Source organism: Tamandua tetradactyla, chromosome X, assembly GCF_023851605.1.
Source record: "Tamandua tetradactyla isolate mTamTet1 chromosome X, mTamTet1.pri, whole genome shotgun sequence".
NCBI lineage: Eukaryota > Metazoa > Chordata > Mammalia > Pilosa > Myrmecophagidae > Tamandua > Tamandua tetradactyla.
In genome coordinates, this window is record NC_135353.1 from 24,703,281 (window position 1) to 24,722,101 (window position 18,821).

Sequence of the window (18,821 nt, forward strand, 5' to 3'; positions counted from 1 at the left end):
ATTGTATGAAGAAATATATATTCCTGAGAAATGAGAGCATGTGAAGCACATTAACAATCATCTGTACAAACATTTCCTATAGTTAGACTCCTCTCACTGTGAAAGGTTCCAATAGAGATAGGAAAGACAAGAGTTAATAGAGGTAATTCAAGAAATCTGTAATATTAGGGTCTATGGTGTGTTAAAATAATGAATTAGCATTCAAAGATTGGATAAATATACAGAGATCTAGCCATAGGAGGTTATGCTTTTAAATTAAGAGTATTGCTGTCCTCCTTATATACAGGAACACTTAGTAAGTTAGAAACAAGATCGCTGAAATGCTGCAGGGTGAAAACTTAAGATATTAGGTAATGGGAGCATCAAAAAGGAAGAGAAAACACGTTCAAGAGTTTGAAGGGATTACTAGCAGGAAGCCTATAAAATACGAATACTAGGAAATACCCTTGCCTAACTAAACAGCTGACTAGGAAAAGGAACTGAGCTGAATGTAATGCAACCTGTGAAGAATTCCATTTGTGCAACAGAAAATAATCTATGAAAGACATTAGTTTAAAACAAAAAGGAAACCTCGTGGGAACTCAACTGGACACTTCTGCTTGCTACAGATATGCAGTAATATCAAAATGTCTGTAGTCATTAGAAATCAACAGAAGTGCTAATCCTAAAAATATAAAATACATTATGCTTTTGAAAATGTGGGGTTCAAAAGTACTATAATGAAACTGGGACATGTTTTCAGTGTGAAGTATTTGCTTTTTCATCTCAGTTGGTAAGGTTTCACCATAAACGTCTATGCAAAACGTCAAATTTTTATCTTTCTGATGGTGAAGAATATACGCAATGAAAATTTAAAGCAGAAGGAGTTCCAGGGAGATGGCCTAAAAGGGTAACTCGAGTTCAGGCCTGCTCCACAGAAAAAGTTAGAGAAGGGATGGGAAGGTGACTGAGAGGGCAATTCAAGAGTGCAGCTGACCTGGGAGAGCTTTCTGCACCATATGTGGGAGCCCTGGTTGCAGAGGCTGAGGAACTGAGAAGCAGAAAGCTGGAGTGAAGGCGCAGAGGCGCGGAGCCTGCGGAAGTGCACAGACAGGGAGACTAGCAAGTAAGCCAGGCCGTGTTCCTTGAGCAGGCTACCCTTGCCATCACCGCCCTCCAACCCACGACTCACCTCACACCCCACAGATGTGAACCCTGTCACCCGCCCCCACTCCCTACTCTCCAAGTGCCCCTGCCCCACCAACCCCCAGCGCGCATGCCTGCCCCACACCCCCATCCCAAGTGCAGGCCAATCCACCTCTCCTGCACCCCTCCTGAGCACTACCGCCCCCCTCCCGCCGTAGCCTGCAGGCTGTTGCCAGTGCATAAAACTGACAGCACATACCTTCATACCCACTTACACCCATCCCCCACCCATAGAGGCTCAGAGCCTCACCCCGCCTCCCCTGGATCTCTGCGAGTCAGTTTAGGGTACTCCTAGACCCGCGCATGCCCTGCACCCCCAATCACATCCTTCAGCTCTGGGAATATTAGTTTCCAGCACTCCTAGACCTGTGCATGCGCACGGTCTTCAGTCACACTTTCCAGCTCTGAGAAAGAGATAACCTGCGAAGTCAGGTCACATCTGCCCCTCTCCACGAAGGCATAATGCTGACCTGCTGTCACAGCTCTACACGGGCGCACAAAGGGCCCCATGCCCTACACCAGCATCCACCACGGCTATGCCCCCCAGACCTGTGCACTCCCACAACTACCACCACACCATGGCCACTGGGCGCCCACGTTCACAAACCCCAACTTAACATTCCCAACCTGTGCCTATACCTGCGCTGCAGCATTATTCATAGCAGCATTGTTCACTATCGCCAAAAGATGGAAGCAAACCAAATGCCCATCAACGGACGAGTGGGTCAACACAATGTGGTATATACATACGTTGGAATATTATGCAGCAGTAAGACGAAATGACTTCTTGAAGCACATGACAAGATGGATGAGCCTTGAGGACATAATGCTGAATGAAATAAGGCAGACACTAAAGGATAGAAACTGGATGATTCCACTTTTATGACCATCATAAAAAAGAATCAGAGGCTTTTAATACAGAATATAGGGGACTTAGAGATACATAGAAGGTAGAGATGGATGAACGGTTATCTAATGAGGTTGAACTCCAGTGTAAGGGAATAGATGGATGTGAAGGTGGTTCTCTAGTGCGTCCATAAGTAATGTTACCGTATTGCAGAAGAACAAGTTTGAAAGCGATTGTATAGATCTACCTGTCCCACTGATTAATGCTAGAAATATAAATTTGTTTTTGCAAGAATTACTTCTTGCAAAAGTATGATTCGTGTATACAAAGAGAGTTGAAGTCCAAGGTACAGGGGGGAAACTGCTATTGCATGCTATGGACTGTTTTCAGAAGGAAACCATCAGCGCTACCACAGCAATAGCAGAGGTAAATAATGGGATGAGGGACAAGAGTTAGGAGGTTTAGTTTTCCTATTTAGTAAGCGTGTGTTCATTGGTTTTCTTTCGCTTGGGAACAATGAAATTATCTAAAATTGAGAATTTTGATGGACTGTGGACTCGGGCACTATATATGATGCCTAATGAGTGCAGGTGGCTGAAGCATGCACTGACGGGAGAAGTAGATTGGTGAACGATGGTGTGTACTTATGAATGAAGTTGTGCTTCTACAAAAGGAATGAAGTCTTGAGGCATGCAACGTGTGAATGAGCATGTGGTGGGACATTTGGTGAAGCAAAATGAGCCAGAAACAAAAGAACAACAATGGTATGGTGTCCTTTAGAAAATGTTTGTAAGTAAAGAGGGGCCTGGATTGTAAGCTTTTAGAGCAGACACATTAAGTCCCGAGTGGTAATTATTGTTTCTAGATTTTGAGAGGCTGTTTTATATAGTTATAACCTGATATTCAGAGATAAGAACAAAAGCCGATCAGGTTGGTGTTAACGTAATTCAGAACATAGGGGTAAGGAAGACATTGTCTATATTTTAGAACCACACATACTCTTTAAGACCATAGGAAGAAAGGTTTATTTGGTCTGGAACTGAAATTTTCTGTAGCATAATCTAACTCAACCTATCTGTATAGCTCATTTGAACAATAGAAACACAGGAAGCCCAGAATAAGAAAGAGGTCCTTTAATCCCGTATAGGTTAATGCAATGCCTGAATACATCCTAGATTATAGTAAGCAGATAATCAAAAAGTAATGGCAAAGACCCTTGAGCGATAGGAGATAAATATGGAACTATTAAACCTTACCAACAGGGAATCCCCTGATACTGTGTCAGACTTTAGGGACACCCAAATCAATAGGCCATGCCCTTGATCCTGAGGCTTCCTCTTGTGACGCTTATGTAGGCAGCAGAGAAGCTTAGACCACCTATAGGTATGCCTAAGAGTTACTTCTGGAGGACCTCTTTTGGTGCTCAGATGTGGCTTCACTCTCTCTAATCCCAACTCTGTAAGTGAAATTGATGCCCCCTCCCCTACGTGAGACATGACATCCAAGGGTGAAAGTCTGTCTGGTGACATGGAAGATGACTCCCAGGGATGAGCCTGGCCATGGCACTGTGGGATCAACAATGCCATCCTGACCAAAAGGGGGAAAAGAAGTATTACAAATAAGGTATCAGTGGCTGCGAGAGTTCAAGTAGAGTCTAGAGGCTACTCTAGAGATCACTCTTACTCAAACTTCAGTTAGACGTTGGTACCTATCATAACTTGCCAAACCCCAACCAGGACCATTCCAGCCAATCCTAAAGAACACCTAGGGCAATATATAAGATTCTACAAAGGTTCCATACATTAGGGTAACATTCCAGAAACCTACCACTTCCAGATGGGTCCCTGGACCAGATAAGTCCTGAAACCTAAAAGGGCCAGCCTTTCCACACCAGCAAGTTCCATCTCCCAACCCTTATTGACAGCCCTTCTCACATGAAAAAGGTAGAATGAGCATAGTCCAAATACCCCTAAAAAGTGGTAGAAAGATCAAAGTTGATAGTGGAATTATGCAGAGAAGTTAGGGTTTGACAAATGAATATGATTGCTGAATCATTGTATTGATATTTCTTTTAGTCTCCAGTATTGTAACCCATACCGAATTCTGAAGTATGTTGTACAACCAATTGTGGTGCTGTGCTTTGAAACTTATTGCCTTTTTTGTATATATATAGGTTATTTTTCTCAAAAAAGAAAAAAAATCGATTGTGATGATAAAAAAAAATCTGAGCCTTCTAGCCTCCTATATTCTGGAGCAGGAAAGGAAAAATGCAAGAGAATCATACAGTAGCCCATGACAAATTCTGGGATATGTCCTGTAACTACTTGTGGAATAGCGCTTTGAAAACTATCGCTTTTTTTGTTTCTTTGCTTTGTATATATATTGCACTATACGATTAAAAAGTTAAAAAATATTTTAAAGCAGAATAGAGAGAGAACAAGTGCTGTCTGAAAAGTATCAGAAGACTCTTGTAGCTTTAATTTCTTCAGATTATCCTGCTGGAGTAAGTGATGTATGGTAAGCTATCCAAATACCCAGTGTGTTTTTTTTCATGGCCCATTGGCAACTTAATGGCACAGAGTCTCTGTTAATGGAATTATGTTAAAGATATTACCTGAGCATGTTGCGGGGGCGGGGATATTCATAGTCAAAGCACCTTCTCTGTTCAACTCAGATTGCTTCTTCCCTTCTGGTATTAGATATCTATTGCTGCATAATAAATTACTCAAACGTTAGTTTAAGGCTTCTACATTTTTATAAAGTAGAGGCAACTTGTTTACTGTCATGAGAACAGTAGGTTCTGCAGTCATCTGAAAGATTAACTAGGTTGGGGCAGCCATTCAGAAGTTGGCTCTCCACTCTGATGTTGGCAGGAGGTCTCAGTGCCTTGGTGTGAGGGCCCTTCCATAAATTGCTCTAGTGTCCTCAACGACATAGCGCACACCTTCTCCCAAAGCCAGCAATCCAAGGGAGACAAATGACGTAGCAGCAGTGCCTTTTATAGCCGAGTCCCAATACGACATCACTTCTTCCATATTCGGTTCATTAGGAGAGAATTACTGAGTCCCAAAACATGTAATGGAAGGAGAATTAAGGTTCACCTCCTGAAGTGAGGAACAGCAAAGAATTTGTGAATATATTTTAAAAGTCACACACCCCATGCTTCCATGTTTCTGCTAGTGTTTTCTTTCTTTCCTTCCATTTATTAAGTCAAGCAGTGTATACCCTGGGCAACGCATTATCATCACTGGAAAACTAATATTCTAGTGGATGTTTTGAGTGAAAGACAGAAAATATTATTGAATGTCAGGAAAGGGGCTTTGGCTTCCATCTTTGAGGCCCTCATTTTTATCTTCTGACGAGCAAATAAATTCTCTTACCTCTGCTGCTGTAAAAATAACTTGTCACTGCAGTGGTTATTGGGCCAACACAGACTGGCTGACATAGAGGCTAATGAGAAGAGCCTCGCCGGCAGAAGTACACATGGAGATTTCGCTTCTGACTGTCATTCAATATTAAACCTAAAATCCTGGAACTAAGCTATAAAACATGCAGTGAGTATCCTTCTAGGTGCATGTGTCGATAGGGTCAAATGCTAGAAGGGGGATCAATTGATTAGTTGGCCAATGCATTGAGAATTAAGTAGATATTGTCAAATTGTCCTCCAAAAGTATTGTACCAGCATACGCACCCACCACAGTGTATGAGAGTGTCCCTGTCTAGATGTCTGTCAGATGATTTGTCTGTTTGATGATACTGCGTATTATCATCAAACCGTTTCATCTTTCTCTTATGAGAAGAACCATGGCTATTTTCACCATATTGGCAGGCAGAAGTTGGACGAACATCTGCAAACACCTTTTATTTGTTGCATGGGCAGGTACCAGGAATCGAACCGGGGCCTCCAGCATGGCAGTGAGAATTCTACCACTGGGCCACCGTCGCACCACCCTGTAAACACCATCTAAGGAGTGTTCCTTGATTATACTTTAGTGATGGTATTTTCAAACATTTTTTTAATTGTAAAATAGAACATATATACAAAAAAGCGGTAAATTTCAAAGTACATTTTAATAAGGAGTTATAGAACAAATCTCAGCATTTGGCATAGGTTACAGTTCCACAAATTCAGGTATTTCCCTCTAACTGCTCCAAGACCCTGGAGACTGAAAGGAATTATCATTTAAATGATTCAGCAGCCACACTCATTTAAAAAATCCTGTCATCTCTATTGCAACTCCTCCTTTGATCCTTCTCACAATCTTTAGAAATATTGGGACAATGTCCATTCTAACTTCTTCATGTTGAAAAGGGCTGTTGACATTATGGGGTAGGGGCATCCAACTGGATGATGTTCTTCTAGAGACTGGTAACTCCTGGTTTATCGGGCCTAGGAACCATCTGGAGGCTTTAGGTTTCAGAAAAATAAACGTATTGAGTGAAACATTTGTAAGACGAGTCTCTGATATATCCCTGGATATTCCTTAAGGTTTACAGGTTGGGGCTCGGCATACCATGGCAGTCAGCAATATCTAGCTGAAGCTTGCACAGGAGTAATGTCCAGAATAGCCACTCGACTTGATTTGAAATCTCTTAGCCACTGATACCTTGTTTTGTTACATTTCTTTTCCCTGTTTTGGTCATGTAGGCATTGTCAATCCCACGTTGCCAGAGAGACTCACACCCCTGGACATCATGTCCCATGTAGGGAGGAGGGTAATGATTTTACTTGGAGAGTTGTGCTTAGAGAGTGAGTGACCACATCTGAGCAACAACAGCGTTCTCTGGGAGTCACTCTTACACATAATTATAGGTATTCTTAGCTTCTCCATTACAGAAATAAGTTTCATAAGAGCAAGCCTCAAGATCAAGGGCTTAGCCTATTAATTTGGGAGTCCCTAATGTTTGAGAGTGTATAGTGATGGTACTTTATTCAGTGTATAATAGTAGCATACAGATACTGGGGTCAGAAAAGTGTGAGATTGTTCAAAGGGCAATAGAAAGTAGCCTAGTTGATAAGTGCTGGGAGTATAAGTAGGGGATTGGAAATCAGTGTAGTTTCAGGAGTAGGGCTTTAATAGTCCAGGGAGTTGAGGCTGGGATATACCTGATGCCCATGGAACCGAATGTCACGCAGGCAACACTGAGTAGATTAGCATAGAACTGAAAAGTACCTTAGGTTAACATCCATTAGAAGCTCAAGTTTGGGCACATGTTCTATGCATCTAGGGCATGGCACTGCCCTGATGCACCCAATTTGTGGCCAGGCTCTATGGAAGCTGGGACAGAAGAACTAAGGTAGAAAGTTCTCAGGCTTCTTTGAGTTTGTCTGATGTCCTTCTTTGACAGGACATGTGCTGTCCTGAGTATAGCACATGGACCTGAGGGCAGAAGCTTATGAGAAATCCATGAGACGCTGCTTCCCAGGAAGGATACTCCTGGTCTTATTTCTCATAGATTCTGACTCTAGGGCTACTTTTCATCATTGACGCGGTCTTATACCTAATCTTTCACCCAAGGCGCAGTTCTGTGGGTCTGATTTTCCAGTGGGTGTTCAATTAAATCTACAGCATCACTTGCTTCATATCCATACTGTGAGGGATGGGAATAGCCATATGGACAGTTCCTGTAGCTCTGGACTGTGTTTTGCTGTGTCTGTCATAATGGGATATTCTACGCCTCCCAGTTTCTGCCACCCTAATACTTTGATAATTTCCACTGTCCCATGATTCAATTCTCTCACACTTTTACTAGATGGCAGCTTTCTTTCATCTATGACCTCTAGTCTTACTTTACCTGAAGCACGGTCCTCTTCCATCCAATGCTTAGCTTTGAAATCCAAGCATTAACAAAACAGTGAATGTAAGAGTACTTTCTCTGTAATTCATTTTATTTTCCTGGAAATCTAATATATTACCTTTTGTCCGTGAAACTATGAAATAATGTATTTTACTCCACTTCCTATGTTTTGATAAAGTGTGTGGAAGTCAAAAATTGCCCTTGGAATAACATTAGCCAAACTTACTTGCTGATATTAGTGAATAATATTAATGTATAAATATTTCCCTACAAAAGTAGGTCCTAAAATTAGCATTTTCCAACCACTATTTCATTTCAGACCAGTAAACTTTTCCAGAGATGCAGAAGGGATTTGGAAAAGAGGGTATAAGACTCATCTGGTCTCAATGAGGAGAGGGATGGTGTAAGACACGAGGGGAGAGTGACTGGTGGGAAATATCTTTGTTTTTTCTAGATTGATAATCAGAGCACTCGTTGGTAATTATGCAGGCTAATTTAAGAAAAATCACCATAGTCTTCAGGTGAAACAAACATATAAAGACAGGTCTTGCTGGTTGCCAACCCTGTTTAGTTATCATTTTAACTTGAGGTTCTCTTACATGAAAATATTCCAGTAAGCAGTTTCATTACACCCACTTCTACATTTCTTTCCTTGGTGCTCTTTAACGTAAAGTTTTTTCAGTTTTAACATGACAAACTTTGTTTTGGCTTAACCTCAGGAATTATATATTCTAAATAAATGTAGAAATAATTCAGCACACTAATCTAAGTGTAGAATTGATTCACACTCCTTCCATAGAATAGAGGAAACTAGTCCTGATTTTTGGTTTTGCTCCTGTATTTCAAAAAATAAAACGCATGTGGGAAGTTAAGGTGAAGTAATTGCAATTGTGAAGTTATTAGATGTTGAGAGGGCAATAGTCCAAGGAATCAACCAGAAGTCTCCCGTGGTGGCTCATTATCGTACTTCCCGTCTTTATTTTCACCAGGATATCGAATTGAGAATCCTAACTTGAGCTTCCCATTAGACAACGGTGAATACTCATTGGAGAAGGATTTACAGAATTCCAGAGAAGTGACACACTTTCTTGACTCTCAGACAGGTAAGAAATTGTCCATTAAACACCAGAGAAAGAAGCAAAGAAAAGTTCAGCCTTATTCAGGGTCAAGCTCTTTGAGATACTCTCTAGGAGTTCCTATCTTTCCACTAGAGGTTAACCCAATACATGTAACTCACTCACTTTCTACCTGATGGCATCTGCAATTTCTGTTTTTCTTTTAGGCTTTCATCTCGAGAGAGAAAATGAAGAAAATACTTCAAAACAGATAAAGCTAGAGGATACATATTTATTTTTTTACTTAGAGAGACCCCTATCCATGACCCCATTTCACAAAAATATTACAAACACTTGAAATATCAACATGAAATCCACCCAGACGATCTACACTCAGATTTCACAAAGCTTGTGGATGATCAGAGCTACTTTCTAGGAGAAAAACCTGAGGTCTCTAACCTGGAAGAAGCTCTCAATCCAGTCCCCATGAACAAAAGTGTCCAGGTGGTAAACCCCTTAATTCTCAGAGTGTAGACTGTTTTGCTCAGAATTCACAAGTTTTGGGGAACCAGAAATCCCATTCAGGCAAAGAACTTCACAAGTGCCCTGAATGTGGGGAAGTTTCCTTCGTATTTCAGACCTTTCTAGACACCAACGACTTCACACAGGGGAGAGACCCTATGAGTGCACTGTATGTAAAAAGAATTCGCTCGACAGGCATACCTTAGAGCGCATCAAAAAAGGCATTCTGAAGTTGAAACTTATAATGCCTAGAGTGTGGCAAGAATTTTCATCATAGATGCAGTCTTAAAAGACATGTGACAACTCATACAGGTGAAAAACCTCATAGATGAGAGTTGTGGAAAAGTTTTTTCAACTGACAGCTCTTACTTTGCACCAGAGAACCCACTAAAGAGAAGCCTTTTAAATGCAGTTACTGTGGGAAAACCTTTACACAGAAGCCAAGCCTTGTGACTCATTTGAGAATTCATACAGGGAGAAGACATACAAGTGTAATCATTGTTCTAAATGTTTCAGACAGAGGACAGGCGTGATTGTACACCAAGTCAGTCACTTTAAAAAAGATATCTTTAAGAGTTTTTGAGGGAAATATGTCCTATTGAAACTGACATAACTCATGAAAGTCTTCACATAGCACTTAACCACAGCAACCTTTTTGTCTTGAAAGAAGTTTTGTATGAACTTATAAGAACAACCTCTTTTTTTTCTAATTTTAGAAATCATCTTCCAAATCATATGAGTGCTAGTATTTATCTACTCTTGCAACTGTCATAGGTTTGACTTATCCTGTCTCAGCAAATCGTTTCTTATTACATTAATGTTTGCCTCTCAAGCCAACCATATTATAGTTGTAAGCCCACAGCATATAAATGATTAATGATGGATTATCCTGTGAACCATGGATGTGCCTAACTGATCTTTATTGGTGCTATGTTTTAGTAATGTTGAAATATAAATGACCTTACTTGTTCAATCCCACTACCAGTTGTTGAAAACTTGGCGCTGCTTCATGAACTGTGGCAACAACACAGCAATTGACTCCCACCCCAACCTAAAACTGAGGCACTCGACTCTGTACAAGCATCGTGCTCTGTTTATGTGTCATTTTTAGTATTTAACGCAATCCATTTTAACTGGTTGTATTAGTTACCATCAAAATAGGAGATGCACCCACCATCTGTATCATAATCAAATGTCTGAAATTTTACAGGCTGGAGAACATCAATTATTCATCTCTTTATTAAAATGCTTGCATATGGTAAACTTTAGCATATATTGTCATATTTAGATTAAAAGTGCCAAATAGTTCTTGGAAACATGAACATACTTAGAATATTTAATGGATGGTTATGCTTCTGAACATTTCAAAAAGATAAGGGCAAACAAGTACCAACCTCATAAGTACTATTAAGGGAAAATAAGAGTACTTTCCTAATAAGTACAAAAGATGCAATGAACAGCAGGCACAGTTCGCTTGCCATGCCGGAGACCCCGGTTTGATTCCTAGTTTGCCTGCCCATACAAAAAAAAAAAAAAAAAGAAGAAAGAAAAGAAAAGATTAAATGAAGTATACTTAGATGCAAGTACTACCCACGATAAGCTTTCAGTAAATATAAGCATATTGCCTTTTGATTTTTCGTTGAATTTTAAAGCTATGCATTCAAGACTATCCATTTTTATTTTCACCAGGCTATCCAATTCAAAATCCTAACATGAGCTTCCCATTGGACAACGTGAATACTCATTGGAGAAGGATTTACAGAATTCCAGAGAAGTGACACACTTTCTTGACTCTCAGACAGGTAAGAAATTGTCCATTAAACACCAGAGAAAGAAGCAAAGAAAAGTTCAGCCTTTTCAGGGTCAAGCTCTTTGAGATACTCTCTAGGAGTTCCTATCTTTCCACTAGAGGTTAACCCAATACATGTAACTCGCTCACTTTCTACCTGATGGCATCTGCAATTTCTGTTTTTCTTTTAGGCTTTCATCTCGAGAGAGAAAATGAAGAAAATACTTCAAAACAGATAAAACTAGAGGATACATATTCATTTATTTTTACCTTAGAGGGTACCCCTATCCATGACCCCATTTCACAAAAATATTACAAACACTTGAAATATCAACATGAAATCCACCCAGACGATCTACACTCAGATTTCACAAAGCTTGTAGATGATCAGAGCTACTTTCTAGGAGAAAAACCTGAGGTCTCTAACCTGGAAGAAGCTCTCAATCCTAGTCCCCGTGAACAAAAGTTCCAGGGTGAAACCCCTAATTCTCAGAGTGTAGACTGTTTTGCTCAGAATTCACAAGTTTTGGGGAACCAGAAATCCCATTCAGGCAAAGAACTTCACAAGTGCCCTGAATGTGGGGAAAGTTTCCTTCGTATTTCAGACCTTTCTAGACAAGACTTCACACAGGGGAGAGACCCTATGAGTGCACTGTATGTAAAAAGCAATTCGCTCGACAGGCATACCTTAGAGCGCATCAAAAAGACATTCTGAAGTTGAAACTTATAAATGCCTAGAGGTGGCAAGAATTTTCGTCATAGATCAGTCTTAAAAGATATGTGACAACTCATACAGGTGAAAAACCTCATAGATGTGAGAGTTGTGGGAAAGTTTTTTCAACTGACAGCTCTTACTTTGCACCAGAGAACTCACACTAAAGAGAAGCCTTTTAAATGCAGTTACTGTGGGAAAACCTTTACACAGAAGCCAAGCCTTGTGACTCTTTAAGAATTCATACAGGGAGAAGCCATACAAGTGTAATCATTGTCTAAATGTTTCAGACAGAGGACAGCTTGATTGTACACCAAGTCATCACTTTAAAAAAGATATCTTTAAGAGTTGTTGAGGGAAATATGTCCTATTGAAACTGACACTAACTCATGAAAGTCTTCACCTAGCACTTAACAGCAGCAAATTTTTTCCTTAAAAGAAGTTTTTTTGAGCTTATAAGAACACTCTTTTTTTTTACTAATTTTAGAAATCATCTTCCAAATCATATGAGTGCTAGAGTATTTATCTACTCTTGCAACTGTCATAGGTTTGACTTATCCTGTCTCAGCAAGTCGTTTCTTCATTACATTATGTTTGCCTCTCAAGCCAACCATATTATAGTTGTAAGCCCACAGCATATAAATGATTAATGATGGATTATCCTGTGACCATGGATGTGCCCAACTGATCTTTATTGGTGCTATGTTTTAGTAATGTTGAAATATAAATGCCTTACTTGTTCAATCCCACTTACCAGTTGTTGGAACAACTTGGCGCTGCTTCATGAACTGTGGCAACACACACTGCAATTGACTCCCACCTCCAACCTAAAACTGAGGCACTCGACTCTGTACAAGCATCGTGCTCTGTTTATGTGTCATTTTTGTATTTAACACAATCCATTTAACTGGTTGTATTAGTTACCATCAAAATGGAGATGCACCCACCATCTGTATCATAATCACATGTCTGAAATTTTACAGGCTAGAGAACATCAATTATTCATCTCTTTATTAAAATGCTTGCATATGGTAAACTTTAGCATATATTGTCGGTATTTAGTTTAAAAGTGCCAAATAGTTCTTGGAAACATGAACATAGTTAGAATATTTAATGGATGGTATGCTTCTGAACATTTCAAAAAGATAAGGCAAACAAGGTACCAACCCATAAGTACTATTAAGGGAAAATAAGAGTACTTTTCCTAATAAGTACAATAAAGATGCAATGAACAGCAGGCACAGTTCTCGCTTGCCATGCCAGACCCCGTTTGATTCCTAGTTTGCCTGCCCATAAAAAAAAAAAAAAAAAAGAAAGAAAAGATTAAATGAAGTATACTTAGATGCAAGTACTACCCACGATAAGCTTTCAGTAAATATAAGCATATTGCCTTTGATTTTTCGTTGAATTTTAAAGCTATGCATTCAAGACTGTCCATTTTTATTTTCACCAGGCTATCCAATTGAAAATCCTAACATGAGCTTCCCATTGGACAACGTGAATACTCATTGGAGAAGGATTTACACAATTCCAGAGAAGTGACACACTTTCTTGACTCTCAGACAGGTAAGAAATTGTCCATTAAACACCAGAGAAAGAAGCAAAGAAAAGTTCAGCCTTTTTCAGGGTCAAGCTCTTTGAGATACTCTCTAGGAGTTCCTATCTTTCCACTAGAGGTTAACCAATACATGTAACTCCCTCACTTTCTACCTGATGGCACTGCAATTTCTGTTTTTCTTTCAGGCTTTCTTCGAGAGAGAAAATGAAGAAAATACTTCAAAACAGATAAAGCTCGGATAAATATTCATTTATTTTTACCTTAGAGGGTACCCCTATCCATGACCCCATTTCACAAAAATATTACAAACACTTGAAATATCAACATGAAATCCACCCAGATGATCTACACTCAGATTTCACAAAGCTTGTAGATGATCAGAGCTACTTTAGGAGAAAAACCTGAGGTCTCTAACCTGGAAGAAGCTCTCAATCCTAGTCCCGTGTACAAAAGTGTCGAGGTGTGAAACCCCATAATTCTCAGAGTGTAGACTGTTTTGCTCAGAATTCACAAGTTTTGGGGAACCAGAAATCCCATTCAGGCAAAGAACTTCACAAGTGCCCTGAATGTGGGAAAGTTTCCTTCGTATTTCAGACCTTTCTAGACACCAACGAATTCACACAGGGAGAGACCCTATGAGGCACTGTATGTAAAAAGCAATTCGCTCGACAGGCATACCTTAGAGTGCATCAAAAAAGACATTCTGAAGTTGAAACTTATAAATGCCTAGAGTGTGGCAAGAATTTTCGTCATAGATCCAGTCTTAAAAGACATGTGACAACTCATACAGGTGAAAAACCTCATAGATGTGAGAGTTGTGGGAAAAGTTTTCAACTGACAGCTCTTACTTTGCACCAGAGAACTCACACTAAAGAGAAGCCTTTTAAATGCAGTTACTGTGGGAAAACCTTTACACAGAAGCCAAGCCTTGTGACTCTTTTAAGAATTCATACAGGGGAGAAGCCATACAAGTGTAATCATTGTTCTAAATGTTTCAGACAGAGGACAAGCTGATTGTACACCAAGTCATCACTTTAAAAAAGATATCTTTAAGAGTTGTTGAGGGAATATGTCCTATTGAAACTGACCTAACTCATGAAAGTCTTCACCTAGCACTTAACAGCAGCAAATTTTTTCTTAAAAGAAGTTTTGTTTGAGCTTATAAGAACAACCTCTTTTTTTTCTAATTTTAGAAATCATCTTCCAAATCATATGAGTGCTAGAGTATTTATCTACTCTTGCAACTGTCATAGGTTTGACTTATCCTGTCTCAGCAAGTCGTTTCTTCATTCATTATGTTTGCCTCTCAAGCCAACCATATTATAGTTGTAAGCCCACAGCATATAAATGATTAATGATGGATTATCCTGTAACCATGGATGTGCCCAACTGATCTTTATTGCTGCTATGTTTTAGTAATGTTGAAATATAAATGACCTTACTTGTTCAATCCCACTTACCAGTTGTTGGAACAACTTGGCGCTGCTTCATGAACTGTAGCAATATACACAGCAATTGACTCCCACCCCCAACCTAAAACTGAGGCACTCGACTCTGTACAAGCATTGTGCTCTGTTTATGTGTCATTTTTAGTATTTAACACAATCCATTTTAACTGGTTGTATTAGTTACCATCAAAATGGGATGCACCCACCATCTGTATCATAATCACATGTCTGAAATTTTACAATTAAAGAACATCAATTATTCATCTCTTTATTAAAATGCTTGCATATGGTAAACTTTAACATATATTGTCGGTATTTAGTTTAAAAGTGCCAAATAGTTCTTGGAAACATGAACATAGTTAGAATATTTAATGGATGGATATGCTTCAGAACATTTCAAAAAGATAAGGTCAAACAAGGTACCAACCCCATAAGTACTATTAAGGGAAAATAAAGTATTTTCCTAATAAGTAGAAGAAAGATGCAGTGAACAGCAGGCACAGTTATCGCTTGCCATGCCAGAGACCCCGGTTTGATTCCTAGTTTGCCTGCCCATAAAAAAAAAAAAAAAAAACGAAAGAAGGAAAGAAAAGAAAAGATTAAATGAAGTATAGTTCAATGCAAGTACTACCCACGATAAGCTTTCAGTAAATATAAGCATATTGCCTTCTGATTTTTCGTTCAATTTTAAAGCTATGCATTCAAGACTATCCATTTTTATTTTCACCAGGCTATCCAATTCAAAATCCTAACATGAGCTTCCCATTGTACAACGTTGAATACTCATTGGAGAATGATTTACACAATTCCAGAGAAGTGACACACTTTCTTGACTCTCAGACAGGTAAGAAATTGTCCATTAAACACCAGAGAAAGAAGCAAAGAAAAGTTCAGCTTTATTCAGGGTCAAGCTCTTTGAGATACTCTCTAGGAGTTCCTATCTTTCCACTAGAGGTTAACCCAATACATGTAACTCGCTCACTTTCTACCTGATGGCACCTGCAATTTCTGTTTTTCTTTCAGGCTTTCTTCTCGAGTGAGAAAATGAAGAAAATACTTCAAAACAGATAAAGCTCGAGGATAAATATTCATTTATTTTTACCTTAGAGGGTACCCCTATCCATGACCCCATTTCACAAAAATATTACAAACACTTGAAATATCAACATGAAATCCACCCAGACGATCTACACTCAGATTTCACAAAGCTTGTAGATGATCAGAGCTACTTTCTAGGAGAAAAACCTGAGGTCTCTAACCTGGAAGAAGCTCTCAAATCTAGCCTCCGTGTACAAAAGTGTCGAGGTGTGAAACCCCTTAATTCTCAGAGTGTAGACTGTTTTGCTCAGAAGTCACACGTTTTGGGGAACCCGAAATCCCATTCAGGCAAAGTACTTCATAAGTGCCCTGAATGTGGGTATAGTTCCCTTCGTATTTCAGATCTTTCTAGACACCAACGACTTCACACAGGGGAGAGACCCTATGAGTGCACTGTATGTAAAAAGCAATTCGCTCGACAGGCATACCTTAGAATGCATCAAAAAAGACATTCTGAAGTTGAAACTTATAAATGCCTAGAGTGTGGCAAGAATTTTCGTCATAGATCCAGTCTTAAAAGACATGTGACAACTCATACAGGTGAAAAACCTCATAGATGTGAGAGTTGTGGGAAAAGTTTTGTTCAACTGACAGCTCTTACTTTGCACCAGAGAACTCACACTAAAGAGAAGCCTTTTAAATGCAGTTACTGTGGGAAAACCTTTACACAGAAGCCAAACCTTGTGACTCTTTTAAGAATTCATAGAGGGGAGAAGCCATACAAGTGTAATTATTGTTCTAAATGTTTCAGACAGAGGACAGGCTTGATTGTACACCAAGTCAGTCACTTTTTTTTTTATTAATTAAAAAAAGAATTAACAAAACAATTAGAAATCATTCCAATCTACATGTACAATCAGTAATTCTTAATAACATTACATAGTTGCATATTCATCATTTCTTAGTACATTTGCATCAATTTAGAAAAAGAAATAAAAAGACAACAGAATAAGAATTAAAACAATAATAGAAAGAAAAAAAACAAAAAACAAAAACAAAAAACCTATACCTCACATGCAGCTTCATTCAGTGTTTTAACATAATGGCATTACAATTGGGTAGTATTGTGCTGTCCATTTCTGAGTTTTTATATCCAGTCCCGTTGTACAGTCTGTATCCCTTCATCTCCAATTATCCCTTCTCTTTTTTTTTTTTAATTAACGGAAAAAAAGAAATTAACCCAACATTTAGAGATCATACCATTCTACACATGCAATCATTAATTCTTAACATCATCACATAGATGCATGATCATCATTTCTTAGTACATTTGCATTGGTTTAGAAGAACTAGCAACATAACCGAAAAAGATATAGAATGTTAATATAGAGAAAAAAATAAAAGTAATAATAGTAAAATCAAAACAAAACAAAACAAAACAAAACAAAAACCTATAGCTCAGATGCAGCTTCATTCAGTGTTTTAACATGATTACTTTACAATTAGGTATTATTGTGCTGTCCATTTTTGAGTTTTTGTATCTAGTCCTGTTGCACAGTCTGTATCCCTTCAGCTTCAATTACCCATTGTCTTACCCTGTTTCTAACTCCTGCTGAACTCTGTTACCAATGACATATTTCAAGTTTATTCTCGAATGTCCGTTCACATCAGTGGGACCATACAGTATTTGTCCTTTAGTTTTTGGCTGGATTCACTCAGCATAATATTCTCTAGGTCCATCCATGTTATTACATGGTTCATAAGTTTATCTTGTCTTAAAGCTGCATAATATTCCATCGTATGTATATACCACAGTTTGTTTAGCCACTCTTCTGTTGATGGACATTTTGGCTGTTTCCATCTCTTTGCAATTGTAAATAATGCTGCTATAAACATTGGTGTGCAAATGTCCGTTTGTGTCTTTGCCCTTAAGTCCTTTGAGTAGATACCTAGCAATGGTATGGCTGGGTCGTATGGCAATTCTATATTCAGCTTTTTGAGGAACCGCCAAACTGCCTTCCACAGTGGTTGCACCCTTTGACATTCCCACCAACAGTGGATAAGTGTGCCTCTTTCTCCGCATCCTCTCCAGCACTTGTCATTTTCTGTTTTGTTGATAATGGCCATTCTGGTGGGTGTGAGATGATATCTCATTGTGGTTTTGATTTGCATTTCTCTAATGGCCAGGGACATTGAGCATCTCTTCATGTGCCTCTTGGCCATCCGTATTTCCTCTTCTGAGAGGTGTCTGTTCAAGTCTTTTTCCCATTTTGTAATTGGGTTGGCTGTCTTTTTTTTGTTGAGATGAACAATCTCTTTATAAATTCTGGATACTAGACCTTTATCTGATATATCATTTCCAAATATTGTCTCCCATTGTGTAGGCTGTCTTTCTACTTTCTTGATGAAGTTCTTTGATGCACAAAAGTGTTTAATTTTGAGGAGTTCCCATTTATTTATTTCCTTCTTCAGTGCTCTTGCTTTAGGTTTAAGGTCCATAAAACCGCCTCCAGTTGTAAGATCCATAAGATATCTCCCAACATTTTCCTCTAACTGTTTTATGGTCTTAGACCTAATGTTTAGATCTTTGATCCATTTTGAGTTAACTTTTGTATAGGGTGTGAGAGATGGGTCTTCTTTCATTCTTTTGCATATGGATATCCAGTTCTCTAGGCACCATTTATTGAAGAGACTGCTCTGTCCCAGGTGAGTTGACTTGACTGCCTTATCAAAGATCAAATGTCCATAGATGAGAGGGTCTATATCTGAGCACTCTATTCGATTCCATTGGTCGATATATCTATCTTTATGCCAATACCATGCTGTTTTGACCACTGTGGCTTCATAATATGCCTTAAAGTCAGGCAG

At 39.0% G+C, this 18,821-nt stretch overlaps 2 protein-coding genes across 2 annotated transcripts in view; both read left to right on the forward strand.

The window, feature by feature from the left end:
• Positions 1 to 18,821, forward strand: part of LOC143670162 (zinc finger protein 449-like) — a 94,225-nt gene that overhangs the window by 6,887 nt on the left and 68,517 nt on the right. The gene's annotated exons all lie outside the window — the stretch shown is intronic.
• LOC143670900 (uncharacterized) lies at positions 13,841 to 16,816 on the forward strand. Its single transcript, XM_077145933.1, has 4 exons — positions 13,841 to 13,927; positions 14,326 to 14,440; positions 15,646 to 15,759; positions 15,957 to 16,816. The coding sequence occupies exons 1-4, from the start codon at positions 13,841 to 13,843 to the stop codon at positions 16,814 to 16,816; spliced, it is 1,176 nt and encodes a 391-aa protein (XP_077002048.1).